This window comes from Canis lupus, chromosome 26 (genome assembly GCF_048164855.1).
Source record: "Canis lupus baileyi chromosome 26, mCanLup2.hap1, whole genome shotgun sequence".
NCBI lineage: Eukaryota > Metazoa > Chordata > Mammalia > Carnivora > Canidae > Canis > Canis lupus.
Window position 1 is genome coordinate 45,681,973 of NC_132863.1, and position 16,293 is coordinate 45,698,265.

Genomic DNA, 16,293 nt, shown 5'->3' on the forward strand with positions numbered 1-16,293 from the left:
ATCTCGTCTTTCAGTTTGTGTCGGGTGAAAACAGAAAGCCGAACAGACCACAAACGAGCTTGTGTTCCAGGGTGCTCGGTGTCATTTGCTTACCTGTAAACCCTTGATTCCACCTGCTGTCATTTATTTACAAAGTAAATGCTTTATTTGTCCATCAGTGGTCATAATGACATATAGGTGAAACCTACACTAAGACAAAACAAAGACCTCTGGAGGATGGCCTGCTGGGTTAGAGGCTGAAATGAATGAAGTCTGACCTTGCTCGATACATTTCCGGGACAATGGTCCCAATTGTACCTTGCCTGGAATATGTTTCTGAGTGTGACATGGGACAGGTTCGTCCCTTTGAAAGTTTAGGTGTGACGTTTATCTAGAAGGGGGGGAGGAGGGTAACCCACCTCAAGGCTTTCCAAATAAGGAGACTGGGCATTAGGTTCACTGTAGTAAGGTGTAGCTACTGGCATAAGTATCATTGGTTACTATTTACCTTGTTCCTCTTAAATACAGTATATTTGTGTTTTGCCACATTAGGAGCAGGAAGGAAGATGCTTTTGTACAAATGGAGCGTAACAAATTTCTGGCCTGTTCCTCCTCCTTATAAATCTTTGCCAATTTTTAAAAATCCACAGTCAGTTAATCAAATTCAACCAAGAAGTTTTTATTCAATATAGGAAGATAGAAAACGTGGGCCCTGTCTTCAACTAGTGTCTAATCTAGTCGGTGAATGACTGAGTCACGATCTCTCGGAAGAGCCACAGAATAGTTGCTCCGAAGGCCTTGCTGTGGAGGTGGCTTTCAGGCCCCTTTGGGTCCACGGGTTCACTATTTTTACCCGCTCTGGTTTAGGTAAAGAAAAAAAAAAAAGTCAACCTGGAACAGCAGTTCTTTTGAGCTCTTTTCAAAAGAAGGTATATTTTTGTGTGGAAGAGAGGCCAGATGTGTGTGATAGAGACCTGGTGAAGTTTGCGCGTGAGGAGGGGAAGGCAAGCACAGCAACCGGTGGCCGGCGGAGAGCTTCGGAGGCCTTCGGCGGCCTCGCCGCTGAGGGTTATGAGGGTCTGGCCTGCGGCTTCTGCTTCCTGTGCTTAACTCCAAGTGTTCTTTTAGTGACTTTGAATTGCCCTGTTGTCTCCCGGATCCATAAAAAAGAGGCCTTGTAGAACAGGGATGGAGGTGTACCTGATGGGGCCAAGAAAAATAATAGGTGACATCTTCATCTGTCACAGCTTCTCTTACTTTTGGGAAAGGGGATTTCAGTAGTGCCGTTGAACAGTTACTAGTGTCTTTCGGTTTCCAAAGAAAACTTAGGAACTGTTGGCGACAGTTGGCTCCAGGCGTCCGATGGGATCAGTCACCCCTGGCCCCTAGCTCTGTTAGGTGTGTTTCCATTTACAGGTGGGCTTCCTTCCTCACTTTAACCGGAGGCTCCGGGAAGTCTGTTAAGTCAACGAAGGTCAAGGGTGGGAGAGAGTTCACAACCACCTAGTCTAGGTGGTGGTACCCGCCCACCCACCAAAGGCAGTCGCGGTGTCTTAGCCTGCTCACCTGTGCTCACCTGCGCACAAGGTGAGCCGCATGCACCACCTTTATTGAATGAATGAATGAATGAATGAATGAACGAACGAACGAGCTGCACCCAAGCAGACACGGGTGCAAGTGACTCACGCGGGGGGTCCGCGGGGAGGAGAGCAGCGTCGGTGTTGCAGAACTTCAGTGTCGCTGCTCCGCACCCCGCGTCCTGTGCGTGTGCCTGGCGCCGGGACACACTTTTATAAAGTTTTTAAACGACGCTCAAACTAATTCGTGTTCCGTAAACTACTTTTCCCCTCTGTTGCAGAGCTCCCCAGCCGGGCCGCGGAGAAGCAGGCGTCCCGTCCGGCCCGGGAAGCCGCCGCGGGCCCCGAGGGTGCAGCCAGGAGCCCGCCGCCCGGAGCCCGCCGCCTGCACCCTGCGCCCTGCGCCCTGCACCCTGCACCGCGGCGCACCGCCCGCCGCCGGCCTCTGCAGCAGCGCTCGCTCGCACGGCGCCTCCCGCCAGGACAGCTGAGCACCCTCCGCGGGCGTCGCGATTAATTAGTGTCTCCGACACCCAGCTCCGCGGGCGGGCGGGCGGGCGGGCGGGCGCGCGCCGCCGGGGAAGGGGAGGGGTGGGCGGCGGTCCCCGCGTGCGCCGGCCGGAGCTGGAGGTAAGGAGGCGCGCGGCAGGGGCGAGCGCCGCCGTCGCACACTTTGCACGCCGCCCAGGGCTACACCACTCACCGAAAATTGGGAGGCAGGTCCGGGAGGCGGGGTCCGGCGCCCACCGCCTTGGGCGCCCCCGCGCCCCGCGCCGCCGCGCCCCCCGCGCCCCCTGCCCACGCCCACGCCCCCCACGCACCGGCCCGCACCCCCGGCGCGCGCGGCGGCCCGTTTGGGCGCGTCCTCGGCGGGCCGATTTTTCGGCTTCCCCTTCGGTTTATAGGGGCCGCCGCTGTGGGTCCGTCCTCTGAAGAGGCTGGGGCGTCATCGGGCTGCTTAGGAGCGCCGTCTCCGGCGGGGACACTCAGTCGCGTCGGCACCGCGGAGCGGGCTGCGTCAGGTGGCTGGCCCGGCGGCGCTCGCTGGCTCCCCGGCTCCCGGCTCTCCGGCTCGGGGCTGCGGCGCCGGCTGGAGCGAACCCCTGTCCCGGCGCGGGGCGGCGGCGGGCGGCCGGCAGGCAGGCAGGCAGGCACTGCTTGCGTGTGAGTGCACCTCACTCACATGTAAGTCCGGGTGCACCGTGGCCTCCCGAGGAAGTGCGAGTCGCCCGGCGCGGGGCAAGAGCCGCCGGGGCCGGGACAGGGCAGGGGCGCCCCGGCGCTGCCGCCCTGCCCCGAGCCCGCCGGGCACCCCCCCAATTCTCTCTTTTCTCTTTTCTCCTCCTCTCCATTGGCGTGCCCAAGAGCCAAACCGAGGAGCGCCTGAGGGTAACAGCAAACTCGTGCCATCGCGCCTCTGCACTTTTCTTTTTTGAGTTGTTTGACATTTCTCGGTGCTTTTTGGTTTCTCGCTGTTGTTGGGTGCTTTTTGGTTTGTTCTCACCCCTTTTTTTCCGTTTGCTCATCCTTTTTGGCGCTAACTCTTAGGCAAGCCAGCCCAGCAGCCCGACGCCCCGGCCGGCCGGGCGGGCGGGCAGGCGGGCGGGCGGGCGAGCCAGCGGCGCGGCGCGCGCTCCGGGGTCCCCCGCTCCGGGGTCCCCCGCTCCGGGCAGCGCGGCGGGGATCGCGGCCGACCCCCCCACCCCCGCCCCCTCCCCGACACGGGGCGCACGGGGTCCGGCCAGGCCGAGGCCGGGGGCAAGCAGGGCGCCCGGGCCAGGCGAGAGCCGGGCACCCCGAAGGGGCCGAGCCACCATGCTGAAGATGGCCATGAAGATCAAAGCCCGAGCGGCGGCGGAGAGCGAGAAGAAGACGGCGGCGGCTGCGGCCGAGGTGGCTGCCGAAGCTGCGGCGGCGGCTGCGGCGCTGGCCGGGCCGAGAGAGCCGCTCGCCCCGCGCAGGAGCGGGGACGCCGAGGGGACCCCGACGACGGCGCGGGGCGCGCCCCCCGAGAAGTTCCTGACCGACAAGGAGCGCAGGAAGGTGGAGAAGAAGCTGCAGGAGCAGAGGAGGAGAGAGGAGAAGAAGAAGGAGAAGGAGAGGAAGAAGTTGGAGAAGATGCAGAAGAAGAAGAAGAAGAAGGCGGCGGCGCCCGAAGCCCCGGAGGAGGCCCGAGGCCCGGAGGCCGCCGCCGCTGCCGCCGCCGCCGCCACCGCCGACGAGGGCGCCGCGGAGGGCGCCGGCGGGGACGGCGAGGGCGCCGGCGGCGGGGGCGCGAGTAGGGCCTGGGCCGCGTGGGACACGGACTCGGGCGACGAGGACGACGCCTACTACTCGGCGCCGCGCGTGGGGGGCGTCGTGTGGCGGCCCGGGCCGCTGAAGGCCGGCGCGCTGAGCGCCCACCTGCCGCTCGTGGTCTTCCTGGTCTTCTCGGTGCGCAGCCCCTCGTGGGTGCTCAACTTCCTGCTGCAGAAGCGCACGGAGCAGGGCCGCGGCTGCGGCTTCGTGTTCGGGGCGACCTGCTGCTTCCGAGTGTTCCTGGGCTGCGCCTTCTTCTCCTACTTGGGCGGCCGCGCCAGGCGCAGAGGCCGCGGGCGCTCGGGGGCCGGCGGCGCCTTCGGCTCGGGCCACGGCGCCCGGCGCCGGGGGCGCGACGAGCGGCTCATCTAGTCCGCCCCCCGCCCCCCGCCCCCCGCCACCGCCACCAGACACCACCATCGCTGTGTAGTGTGGATTTTTATTGAGTATTTGTGTGTGTGTTTGGACACATTTTCCTTTTCGGTTGCTCTGTCCTTTGGTTCGTGCTCGCCTCGCTTTTTCCACACTCTCCCTGCTCTCTGGCTCTCTCCGTGTCTCTCTCTCTCTCTCTCTCTCTCTCTCTTTTCGAAAATTTTCCGAAGTCCGGGCTCGGGCTCGCGCTCCCTCCCCTTCCGCCCACCCCGGCCCCTCGGCGGCGCCCGCGGGAGGGGCGGGGAGGGGGGGTGGGGGCGCTCGGCCTCGGGGGCCGCAGGGCTACGCGGCCCGGGGGGTGGAGCGTTGGCGTCGTGCGAGGGGTCGTCACCGGCTCGGGGCCGCCCCCTCTCCCCCCGCGGCCCGGCCCGAGCGGGGCCCGAGCCCGGGGGGCGAGGGGGCGGCTCCCCGGGCCGTCCCGGGCCGGGCGCGGGCGCGGGCGGAGGGACCCCCCTTCCCGGGCAGCCGGGGGGCGCCTCCCTCCGCCAGCTCGCGCCCTCCCCGCCGCCGCGGCCGCCGCCGCCGCCGCCGCCGCTCCTCATCCCTCCTCCTCCTCCTCCTCCTCCTCCTCCTTCCACCCCCCTCGCCGCCGCCGCCTCCTCCTCCTCCCCCCGCCTCCCCCCGCCCGCTGCAAAGCTTTGGGTCGGGGCGGCGACGGGCCCGGGCCGAGGCAATAAGAGCGGCGGCGGCGGCAGCGGCGGCAGCAGCTCCCGCAGCTCCTGCTCTGGTCCGCCTCGGCCCGGCGGCGGCCATCAGCCCCCCTCGGCCTCGGCTCGAGGGGCGGGGAGCTTCGCGCTCCCCTCGGTCCGACCGCCAACCTCCCTTCCCCGCGCGCCCCGCGGCCCGCAGTCCGCCCCGCGCGCTCCTCCCCGAGGAGCCGAGCCCGCGCCCGGCCCGCCCGCCCGGCGCTGCCCCGGCCCTCCCGGCCCTCCCGGCCCTCCCGGCCCGCGTGAGGCCGCCCGCGCCCGGCCCCGCCGCCGCCGCCGCAGCCCGGCCGCGCCCCGCGCCCCGCCGCCGCCGCCATGGGCTGCCTCGGAAACAGTAAGACCGAGGACCAGCGCAACGAGGAGAAGGCGCAGCGCGAGGCCAACAAAAAGATCGAGAAGCAGCTGCAGAAGGACAAGCAGGTCTACCGGGCCACGCACCGCCTGCTGCTGCTGGGTAAGGGCGGGGCGGGGGGCGCCGGCCCCGGCCCGGCCCGGCCCGGGGGCCCCTCGGGGCGCCCCGCAGGCCGCGCGCGCCGAGCCCGCCCCCCGCCCCGGGCGCGCGCTCCCGAGCCCGCCGCCCGCTCGCGGGCCGTCCCCGGGGGGGCGAGGCCGGAAGGGGGACCCCGGGGCGCGGATTCGGCCGGGCGGGGGCTCAAAACGGGGCAGGGGGCCGCGGCGGCGCGGGCGCGGGCCCCCCCCCCCCCGGCCCGCCCGTTCTGTCCGTCCGTCCGTCCGTCTCGCTCTCTCTCGCCTCCCCCTCGCTCTCTTTTCCTCTCTCTGTTTTCCGCGAGGCCTACACGACGCCAGGGGTTTGGGTGCATGTTGGGGAGGGGGAGGGGGAGCCCCGCCGGGCTCGGGAGACTGCGACAAAAAAAAAAAAAGAAAAAAGAGGGTTTCGGGGACAGGAAATGGGGTGGCGGGCAGGGGGAGGGGGACCCGCCTCCGTGGGATGTGTGATTTGTTGGGAGAGGGAGAAGAAAGGGGCCGGAGAGGAGGGGGTGACGCGGGGCGGGGGGGACCTCGCCAAGGGGAGGCTTCGGCGGGGGAAGTGGCCGAGGAGCGGGGGGGGGCGGGTGACATCAGCCCCTCGGAAGGGATCGCAGCGGTAAAGGTGGTGCAGTGGGGGGGAGGGGGCGCGGGCGAGTCGTGGCGCCGGAGCGGGGGGGCGGGGGGCGGGAGCGCGGCCGCCGCTGGGCGCGACTCGGTGCGTTTCGGGCAGGACACGCCGTGTGCGCGGAGCAGACGTGTCCCGGGCCGGGTCGGGCCGTGGAAGGAAGACCAGGAGAATCCAATAAAATTAAGACCCCAAAAAAGAAAAAAATTAAAAAAAAAATTTAAAAAAAAAAGGAAAAATGGAGTTAGTACGCTAAGTGCCCAGTGAAGCCAAATGACACGTCATTTTTACAGTATGACCTTTTTATCCTCTTCCAGACATGCAGGCTTTTTGAAAAGCAAAGAGAATTTAATTGTAGCCCCTCCACCACCACCACCAGCACCAAACCATTAACACACACACACACACACACACACGCGCGCGCACACACACACACACACACACACACACATTTTCCTGTTAGTCGGCCACATTGAGAGTGCTTTGTGAAAGAAGGAAAAAAAAAAAAGACATTCACAAATCAGAACTGGAAAATGACATTTGTCTGTAAATGGCTTCTTGGTCTGGAAATGGCGTGAGTTTTTTTTTTTTTTTTTTTTTTGGGTCCTTTTCAAGGTGGGAGGGGGCATTGAGAGCGCTTTCAGGAGAAGACTTCTTTTCCAGGTGGAAGGAGATGAAAAGACGTTAATTAATTGTTTGTCAAGTGACATTTGGTTGTTTGGTTTTGGGTTTTCTCTTGATTGCGGTTTTTCTTTGGCCAGAAAAAAAAAAAAAAAGGCGGGGAGGGGGGGCGTGTTAACTATAAGGAGATGGCCTTTCCTCCTTTTTCCTTAAGGGAGGGGGGGATGGGACAAAATAAAACAGAAGCATAAAAGAAATTGTTGAAATGACCAGAAGAATTACACAAGCATTAATTAGTATGGAAGTTTTCCACTTCCTTAGTAATTTGGCTATCTGAGTTAATTTGTGAATTTGCTAGGTTGAAGCCTAGTTCATGGTCACATTTCAACAAAACAGCTTGAGTATAAAGAATAAAAATGTAAAAAGGTTGATTTTTCTTTGTTGGTGGTGTTTGGTTTGCTTTTTTTTGGATGGGTCACCCCTTTGTTCTCCTGGGTCCAGATTTCTATAAAGCTGAAAATTAAGTGGTAATAAGTCTGGTGTTTATGCATTTGCCATTTCAAAAATTAAATGATAACCTGTGTTGAAGTCTTGCCTAAAACTGCTAAAGGTAGAATTATGCTATGTGAATATTAATGTGTATATAACTTGATTTCAAAGTAGAAGCCTGGAAAAGTCTAGAATCTTTCCTAGGAATGCCATCCTTCTACCTGAATACTAATTTGAAACAAATGTGATACTAAAGGTGCCTTAGATTTCTGACACCTTTGCTCAGAGATCACAAAGTCTCCACTTAATTTGAGACTGTTACTCTGAAACACACCTTGCATCCCTGTGGGCTAATTTTCCCCAGGTGTCCTAGCTTTTATGGCTACATTTTATCATGATTTATTGATAGCCCCTGGCATAAGGGTCTGCAGCCCAACTCAGTGCCACACATTTTGCATTTTTAAATGGTAGTTCTCACCAAATAATGCCCCCCTCCAGGAAACCTTAATGATACCCCAGATCCTCTTTGTAAATGCATCTTATTAATCACATGAAATTGAGTAAATTACAGCGCCACTAAAGCCCCTGCAGTAATTTTTCAGCCCAATCCTCTAATTTCATAAATATGGAAACTGAGGCACAGACCTGTTTGTGTCTGTGAGAGAGAGGTGTTACACACGTTAACACTTCTGACAAAAGAATTTGCAGATCCTGATTAATGTCCTGTATTCTCTGCATTATTAGAGAATAATATTTTGACTTATTAGAGTTGGTCTCATTAAGATACAGTGTTTGCTTTGAAATCAATGTTTCTGTGGAAACTAATTTTAACTTTTACAGATATTGATTACAGCCTTATGAAAAGGCAAGAGAAGGAGGAATGCTTTGCTCTCTGGGCAGTAAAACAAAAGCAATTAATAAAATGAAAAGTGAAAAAAAAAAAAGAAAAAGGGTAAAAAAAATTAAAAATTTAAAAAACCCAAACAGGATTGTGTGGGAGGAGGGCAAAAAATTTTTCACACAGAGTATCTGTTGAAGAGAGTGTACATTTGCAAAAAAGAAAATGAAAAAATAGCAATCCTCCTTCTAGCTGGGTGGAAATGTGCCTTTTTTTTCCCCCCCATAAAATATATGTTTACAAATGAAAGGTGACTTAAAATGGAGGCATGTGCTCCTTCTGACTTCCAGAGAAGGGCTTGGGGGTTCTGAAAATTCAGTAGCTCCCAGGAATATTTTTCCTCATGATTTAAGTCGTGTCCTTTTAAGACTTTCTACAGTTGTTGCTGTATGTGAATATGGTTGTTCTCAAGCACTACGTTTGATATTAAAAATGTATTTTTCGAGAAAGATGACATATAATTGATGGGCTTCCACTCCCCCCCCCCCCCAGCACCCCAGCTACCCCCCCCCCCCCCCGCCCCTGCAACATGGTGGTGCTTGTATCCAGAGAGAATTTATCTTTAGGATAATACCTTTGGCGGGGAGGGAGGGAGGATCCTCGTAACCTTGAGGGTTGGGGTTGATTTTTTGAGTAGCCCAAGGCTAGAGAAAGCTGCCCGCAAAGAAGCTGCATTGTGAGAATTTGCGGGAGGGAAATGCTGCGTCAGTGCAAAGCTGAAGGAGACTGCGGTGTCTGGGCATTGTTTGTGAATCCTGGGTGCTTTAACCATGAAACCTCCAACAAACAGTGAATTCTGTGGCTGCCTACATTGATGTGTGCGTTTCACCAAGTGAATGCTCCTATTTCAAGAATTCAGTTTCAGTTTTAACTTCAATTTTCTCTCCCCCCCCCCCCCATATGACAAAATTGCGTCATTCCTTCCCTTTGCCCCTTGGCTTCCCCACCCCACAAATTTTAAAGCAACCCAAAGAGGGGGGGGGGACAGAAAAATCCTGAAAACAGCAATCCCTTTTGAATTCTCGTTAACGGTGATGGTGAATACTGCAGGTAGACAGAGTTGTACATGTGTTTCATTTTTCTCTGCGTCGAAATGTCAAGGAAAATTGCAAGTCTTGTTATTTTGTTTTTCTGCGTGCTGCTCCTATGGAAAAGACGGCAGTCCTCTTCCCTGCCCAAAGTGTGTAAAATGCCTCCTTCATAACCTGAGACTTACTTTCATTTTCTAGGTGCCGGAGAATCTGGTAAAAGCACCATTGTGAAGCAGATGAGGATCCTGCATGTTAATGGGTTTAATGGAGAGTAAGTGTCAACTCTGTGCAAGGGCACAGCAGGATTAACACGTTTGATACTAACCTTTAGGAAGTTTAGGTAGATTTTGGGGGCTGGGTAGCCAATTTTCACTTAATTTTTTCAGCCTACATGTTAGAAAATCCAGGGAAGAGCTCTTTGGGGATTTCCCCTCCCCCCTCCCTCCTTTTAATCTTTGGTGCAGCAATAAATAATAACAGTAATAATAAAGCACCAGGGTTCTTAGGAAAACACCCCCACCCCACACCCCACCCCAGGAAAACAGCACCTGGCTGGCCCTGTGACAGGTCTGCCGCAGACCTGCCCACAGATTTTGGTGCAGTGGGTCCTCAACATGGCTGACACCTGCCGAGGCCACCCCCTTTGCGGGCACCCTGGCCACTGCAGAGAAGCCCCCCCCACCCCCACCCCCGCATCCCAGTAGATGTCAGCGCAATGCACCAATGCAGGATGTTTTAAGCTATTAGAGAAAAACACTGTTTCAATAATGTCCTCATCTAAAACAAAGTTAGAAGAGGCAAGTAGTCCCTGTTAATTGTTCCCCCACCAGCCCCCTTTGGAATTAATATTATAGGCAAATCATTGTTTCCCTTTCTTTAAAAAAAAAAAAATCAATAGTCTTGCCTAAAGAAAGAAAAAGGAGACATGTAAGTGATGGAGATTGGGAGTTAGGTACTTCCGGCCGGCCGGGTCAAGGGGCATTTTTGCCTTTGAAAAGTCCTTGCAGGCATCGTGGTATAGGGACAGGGTGACAATACCGCATTGAGAACAAAGATTAAGAGTGAGGGACCTAAGAGAAATGTAGGGTCCTGTTTGCCATGAAGAATGCAAACAGAGGGGAGCTTTCAATATCATCAGGGCACTGCTTTTCTTTCCAGACCCCAAATGGACACCCCCTCCTCCCCCCTGGGGAAACAGAAGACACTAAATCTCTGGTCCTCTGCTTTCACTGGGGTGACAGCCATTCACTGCACTAGACTGCAAACACCTGAAGGCACTAGTTTGGAATTACTAGCTGGTTAGCAGTCCTAATCCCTTCCCTAAACCTGGGTTCAGTTTAAAACTTGTCTCTCCGTTGCATCCCCTTTGGTTTCGAAAGGGGACATTGAGTCAAGGCTGCATAGTTTGTTATGCACCAAAGGTACCCCCTCTGCCCACCCCCCCCAAATAAAATGCCATTTACATACTTTACGTACGGATGCCTTCTACGCACCAGGCACTGAGGACACAATGATGGATTTTATTACCTTTCAGAGGTAAAAGGACTGCACTTAAAGGCAGCCCTTAATGGAACATTCTAGAATTTTCTTAGGTCAGCTAATCCGGGCTGAGGATGATGTCACACATACAACTGGGTGTTTTAGTTTAGGATGATTTCTATGCTTTAAGCATGGATTCGCTAGGATGGGCTACTTTACCAATTTTAAGAGTGACCCGATGTGTTATCAATATGCACATACAGGTCACTAATAGAGTGGCTCACTCTCACTTGTCACAAAGCAAATTCTGAGATTCTTAATTCCTGACACACCCTTCAATAAAGCCCTATTCCCAGAGATTGCCAGCAGTTGATAAACAAAACTGACTTTTAGTTATGTGAATTTGTAATTTAAAGATAAATCTTGTATAATTATTCCCGCCCCTCGCAACTTGCCGGGGAGTGCTTCTTCACGAGGCTAGTTAAGCAAAAATAATTTGACCATGTACCCTCTGGATAAATATTTTGATTAAAACTGGACATGGCTAGCATTTTTAAAAGGACGCAGCCGCCGCTGTTTACCTTCTTGAGTCCAGCAGAAGGTAGGACATCCTTGCCATAACTTAAGGCTTCCTCACTCTCCAGGCTGCCCTACAGTTTTTTAATTTTTAGAGAAAGGGTTCTCCCTTGACGAGCAGTCTGTAACACACACGAGGCATTTAAACCAGAACTTCTCTTTTCTATTTTCTTTTTAAAAAGAGGAAGCAACATTCCCAGTCTGCCTGCCTGGTAGAGGAAGCCATAGGTAATCTCTCAGGATGTTAAATTTAGCCCGTGGAAGTGACATACAGGGGAATTCTTCGTGTGAGTCTAGAAACTTTATTTTTGTCTCCTTCAAATGAGCCTCCTCTTTTCTTTTTCCTCACTGCGGTATTGCAACAAAAGCGGTTTCCTTCTTCACTAGGAATTCCCTATGAAATAATGGTGACATCCATCCACTCGGGGTGTTCTGCGTGGCGCGGGGCCTTTCCCTCCTCACTCCCGTAAATGTGCGCTTTGTCAGGGCTGGGCTGAGCTATTAAATTTGCCTTAACTATCCGCAGACTGCCGGGCCGGTTACATTTTGAGAGTAAAGTGTAATATTAATCTGACCTTGAGAAATACAGAGGTCAAGTGTGGATTTTCCTAACTCAAAGCTAACTCTTCCTCATGTTGGGGTGGTGGGGGAAGGTGCCATTAACATTGGTTGAGCTAATAAGCTAATCAATTAAAAAAACCCATGTAGAACGCTTAGCTGCGCTGCCCTTCCCACCTTCAAGGAGGAATTCCTACCATTTATGAAGATTAGGTTTTGAGTAGGGTTTGGGGGCTTTTGGTTGTTTGTTTATTTTTTATTTTTTTATGGTGGTAGTAGTGGATTTTGTTCTTCCAGTTTTTTTTCTTTTTTTTTTTTTTTTGCTGCCTCATGGTGCAGACACAATTTTAATTGATGACAATTTATCGGGAACAATTATATAAATAAAAACACTTTAGAGGTAGTTACCCCGACTACAAGAAGGGAGGAAATTAATACTGCACCAGGAAATCATGGGCAAAAATCAGGCATGTCTGCCTTTGTGTGTTCAGATACAACATGGGAAAGATTGAGATCTGGGAGAAATAAGCCTTACGAGCCGCTATATTCTCAAAAGAATTGTGAGATAAATCACTGCTTTATCTCCCTGATGCGTGTACATTTAGTGAAAGCACAAGAAAATAATTATCCGTCCCTTCTGTATACCCGACCAGAGAGTCTCCAGAGGGCTCGGCTAATAGGGTGGCGGAGGTGTGGCATTCTTCCCTCCACGGCCGCAGTCTCAGTAGACATTCCAACTTAGCCAGGAAGGCGACCAGGATTGACCCGGGAGGATGGCGGACATTTGTTTAGGAATGTAGAGAGGCTGTGTGGGGTTTTTGGGAAATCGCGGTGCCTTGCAGATTAGGTGAGCTTTCAATCTCTCTTTAAAAGGGGCGGCGAAGAGGACCCGCAAGCTGCAAGGAGCAACAGCGATGGGTAGGCACATTCAAAAACAGAAAAACTTTTTTAACAGACACACACACACGAAGATCACACTGGGAAACCGAGACCCGGGGAGGAAACAAAATCATTTCAGGGCCATCAGCCATCATGGTCTACGTTCGCACATGACACATGAACAGTCTCTTAACATTGCAGAGCGAGGGAAGCGCAGAACGTAATAGGGGGGGGGGGGGCTTTAAGTATAATTAAATCCAGCTGGGGACAAATTATAGATTTCATTTCAGCTTTAGCTGATCAGTTTAAGATTTCGAGAATTGATGTTTTTCCGTATGGTTTGTTTCCCCACTCCCCACCCCTACCCCAGCTGTCCATTCAAATTGGCTACTTGTTTTTAAAAACTATCTACTAATTTCCCTCCACCCAGTGCTTGGTCTGATTTTAAAATTTCAGACCTTTGAGGGGGGGAGACAAAAATCTTTCTCTCCTATTAAAATACGTGGTGCTGCACTGTCTGTAATTTGGGGAGGAAAAAAAGTGCCTCGGCACCTCTCAGGAGGTCATTGTTAAGAATGATCTCGAAAAGTCTCCGATCTTTTCAAGATTTTCAAGTACTTTTTTAATTGGAGGCATTTTGTGTTAGCTAGTGGATAGGAAATTCACGATGGCATCCGCTTTTTTTTTTTCTCCATTCATTATCAATTTTTTTGTGTTTCTTCAGTTCTCCATCCCCACTCCCCATCACATGCCGACACGCACACGCATGCCAGGTAACCATTGCAGGTCTGCTTGCACATTCAGCATGCAGTGATGAAGCAGCTATTTCTCATGAGAACACGCAGAGCCAATTGACCTAGCCTAGGGTATCTCAAAGAAATAGCTTCTGAGGCCAGGGTGGGGCGGGGCAAAGGATCCTGGGACAAAGTAACTTACACATGTTTGTTCATCTGTTTCTTTTAGAATATATTATCCCTAGATGATGGCTACAGTTTCTCATCTTCCTGGCTATGTCCTATCACACTTTGCATGCTGGAATTGCCTGGTCTTAGGAACTTCTAATAAGAATACTATTCTGTTGTGGGGGGGAGGGGAATGGGGCCCTACCACCTAACCTCTAAAGATAACCGAAAACCGAAAAAAAATTCAAAAAAAAAAAAAACAAAAACAATTTACAAAAACCCCACAAAAAAAAATACATGACATGAAATCCTTCATTGGCAAAAACTTAGTGTAACAGCAATTCAAAGGCATCTACATAAAAGTGACCGTTTACTGTACCAAAAGTTGGCGTTTGAGAACTACCTGACAAGCCCTTAACCACCTACTGTGTACTAGACCCTTGCACCCTACTAATACCTTGCCTGCACTTCTATCTGTGACTGTTCTGCAAGTAAATATAAGAATTAACATACGTGATAAATAAAAATTCTCTGCATGTCTCAGCAATCCCTGTATCCTGCGTCTGTCTGCTGTCTTCTTTTGTCTGTCCTTTCCCACAAAAGCACAATGATAAGGTATTATAGGACGGAAAAGAGACTCTTAGGACGACCTAGCCTCCCCCCTACCCCTTAGGCAGCTGACGAGGGGGAGGGGACGGGCTCTTAAAATTCAAACCCTGACAACAGGCTTTGAATAAAAAAGCACTTCAGCCCCAGTCCTGATATTTTAGTCCATGCAGACTTGATCATGGATACATAATTTGGCTTTGTAAGTAGTTTTAGAGACCTCTGAGGGATTTTTCTCTGATTTTCACAATCAACGTTAAATTCATTAAGTGATAGTAAAAATGATGATAAACCTGCCAGCCCCAGTATAATATCTCCATCTACATAGTAATTGCTTCAATGGAAGAATTTTATGTTTTAGTATTACACACCCGAATTAGATTTTAGATTTCTATTTTAGCTGTTTTATACTTGATATACTCCCACACCTATTCACATACGTAGATGAATACTGAACACGTTCTCAAAATATCCGTATTTAAGACTGGAAGTTTTCCAATTATCATACTACTACTTAGACCAAAATATCAAACTGAATGAAAGAACCTAGTTTCTGGAGGTACTTTCCTCTTGCTGTATGTACATTTGGGTATTTAATACCCGGACATCTCTAATTTTAACTACTCTGAGACGTTGAAAGCGAAGGTTAATGGCTCTCATTACCATGCAAATGGAGCCTGTTTTTAATGAATGGGAATGGATCTGTCCCGTGGGATTTTAGGTAAATTTGGGTCCATAAGTGAACTTTAGGGGCAAACACACATCCTTTAGAAATTTCTCATGTCTAAATAACTGATTTTGACCCTAGTAGCACTGGGTCTGCACAGGGTTCCTAATTTCAGAAATAAGCTTCAGTGAGTGGTGCATGTGGAGAGCAGAAAAGCCCCACAAGGAGGGTCAGGACAGCGTAGGGAGGTTGCATTAAGAGGAGGGGGCCAGAGCCCAGCCTCCCATCGAGGCCTGAATGCCCACACTCCCGGTTTGCTGGACTGTTTGCAGGACGCCTCTCGCTGTCATGTCTGCTCCTCAAGCTCTCCTGACTTCAGCACTTTTAAGTGGGTGTGACGGGGGGGCGTGTTCCTGGGACCATATTTTACCCCCACCCCACAACATACCCTCCCCCCACTGATGAGAACACTCCTAAACCAGCCTCTTCGATATCAAAAGCAGTTTCTCAGAGGCCAGTTTAAGGGAGAAAGAGGGCTGACTCTGGAGAAGGGGTGAAATGAAATCCGAAATCTGGGCTCACCCCTCAGATCAATATGCAGATCTCTATTTTGATAGGATTGAGACAGCAAATGTTAGCTATTCCTTAGAACGCCCAAGGCCAGGATGGGCGGGGGGCAGGGCTGTTGGCAGGTGAGCACATGACCCCCTGCACCTCCCCTCTACCCTGCACCCCTTGCACCCTGCTCTACTACTAACCACCCTGCAGCCTGCGGGAGCTGTTAACCAACCCCCCCTCCTTGTGTTTCCTCTTCTCCTGGGTGGTCACAGGCCTGATTCTCCCCCCCCCCCCCCCCATTCCAGGACTCCTGGTGAATCCACCAAGTGAAAGCTTCACAGATACGAATCTTAGCTTCTTTTTAAAAGTCCTACACAGCAAGAAAAAGAGGAGGCTCTGTTCCTTCTGCTTCTGTGACTCACTTTTCCTCAGCCTTAGTTCCCTCTGAGGGGTGGCACCCTCCTGCCACGTGACAGTAATATCAACTCCTGCGGTGCGGCTCTAATGCACTGTAGGTGTGTCCTGCATTCGGGTTCCCTTCCACCCCCCCCACCCAAAACCACAAGGTTGAGGCAATAGGTGTGATAAGATTTATACCCCAAGGCAGAGGTCCTTTTTATTCCCTGAAGACACAGACTTGAATCTGCTTGGGTCCTGTCTCAAATGACAGCGCTGAAAGACACCTGCCGCACTTTGTTTGACACATTCCATCAGGGTCCCTCCCTGCCCCGCCCCCACGAGCCAAAGGGTGTGGCCTTTACTTACAGCCCCAGTGACTCTGAATAAAGATCATCCCACATGTCCTATATGACTTAAGTTCAAATCGTAATTAAAAAGGCTGCTAAACCTTTAACTTCTCCTAACAGGTACCCCCCCCCTTGCCACCCCCCACCCCCAGCACACAAGTCCCAGGTCATGAAGC

The 16,293-nt window shown here is 52.6% G+C and overlaps 1 protein-coding gene and 1 long non-coding RNA gene across 12 annotated transcripts in view; one reads left to right on the forward strand and one right to left on the reverse strand.

The window, feature by feature from the left end:
• The window catches only part of GNAS (GNAS complex locus), a 67,349-nt gene that overhangs the window by 42,784 nt on the left and 8,272 nt on the right, over positions 1–16,293 (forward strand). For 2 of the 9 annotated variants that reach the window (XM_072801592.1, XM_072801585.1), the window contains exons 2-3: positions 9,345–9,417; positions 12,633–12,677. In XM_072801592.1, coding sequence (XP_072657693.1) covers positions 9,345–9,417; positions 12,633–12,677 — 118 coding nt within the window. Of the gene's footprint in view, positions 1–2,714; positions 2,742–4,585; positions 5,448–6,538; positions 6,680–9,344; positions 9,418–12,632; positions 12,678–16,293 lie in introns of those variants that run through there. The other 7 variants (XM_072801590.1, XM_072801591.1, XM_072801594.1 and 4 more) reach the window with 6 other exon arrangements.
• On the reverse strand, positions 638–10,689 carry LOC140618718 (uncharacterized). Of its 3 annotated transcripts, none has more exons than XR_012018795.1 (2): positions 10,614–10,689; positions 638–1,436 (listed from the first exon to the last, which is right to left on the reverse strand). It is a non-coding gene; the product is annotated as an uncharacterized lncRNA (long non-coding RNA). The 3 variants fall into 3 exon arrangements; XR_012018796.1 differs by lacking the exon at positions 10,614–10,689 and adding an exon at positions 1,666–2,110; XR_012018794.1 differs by lacking the exon at positions 10,614–10,689 and adding an exon at positions 1,546–2,110.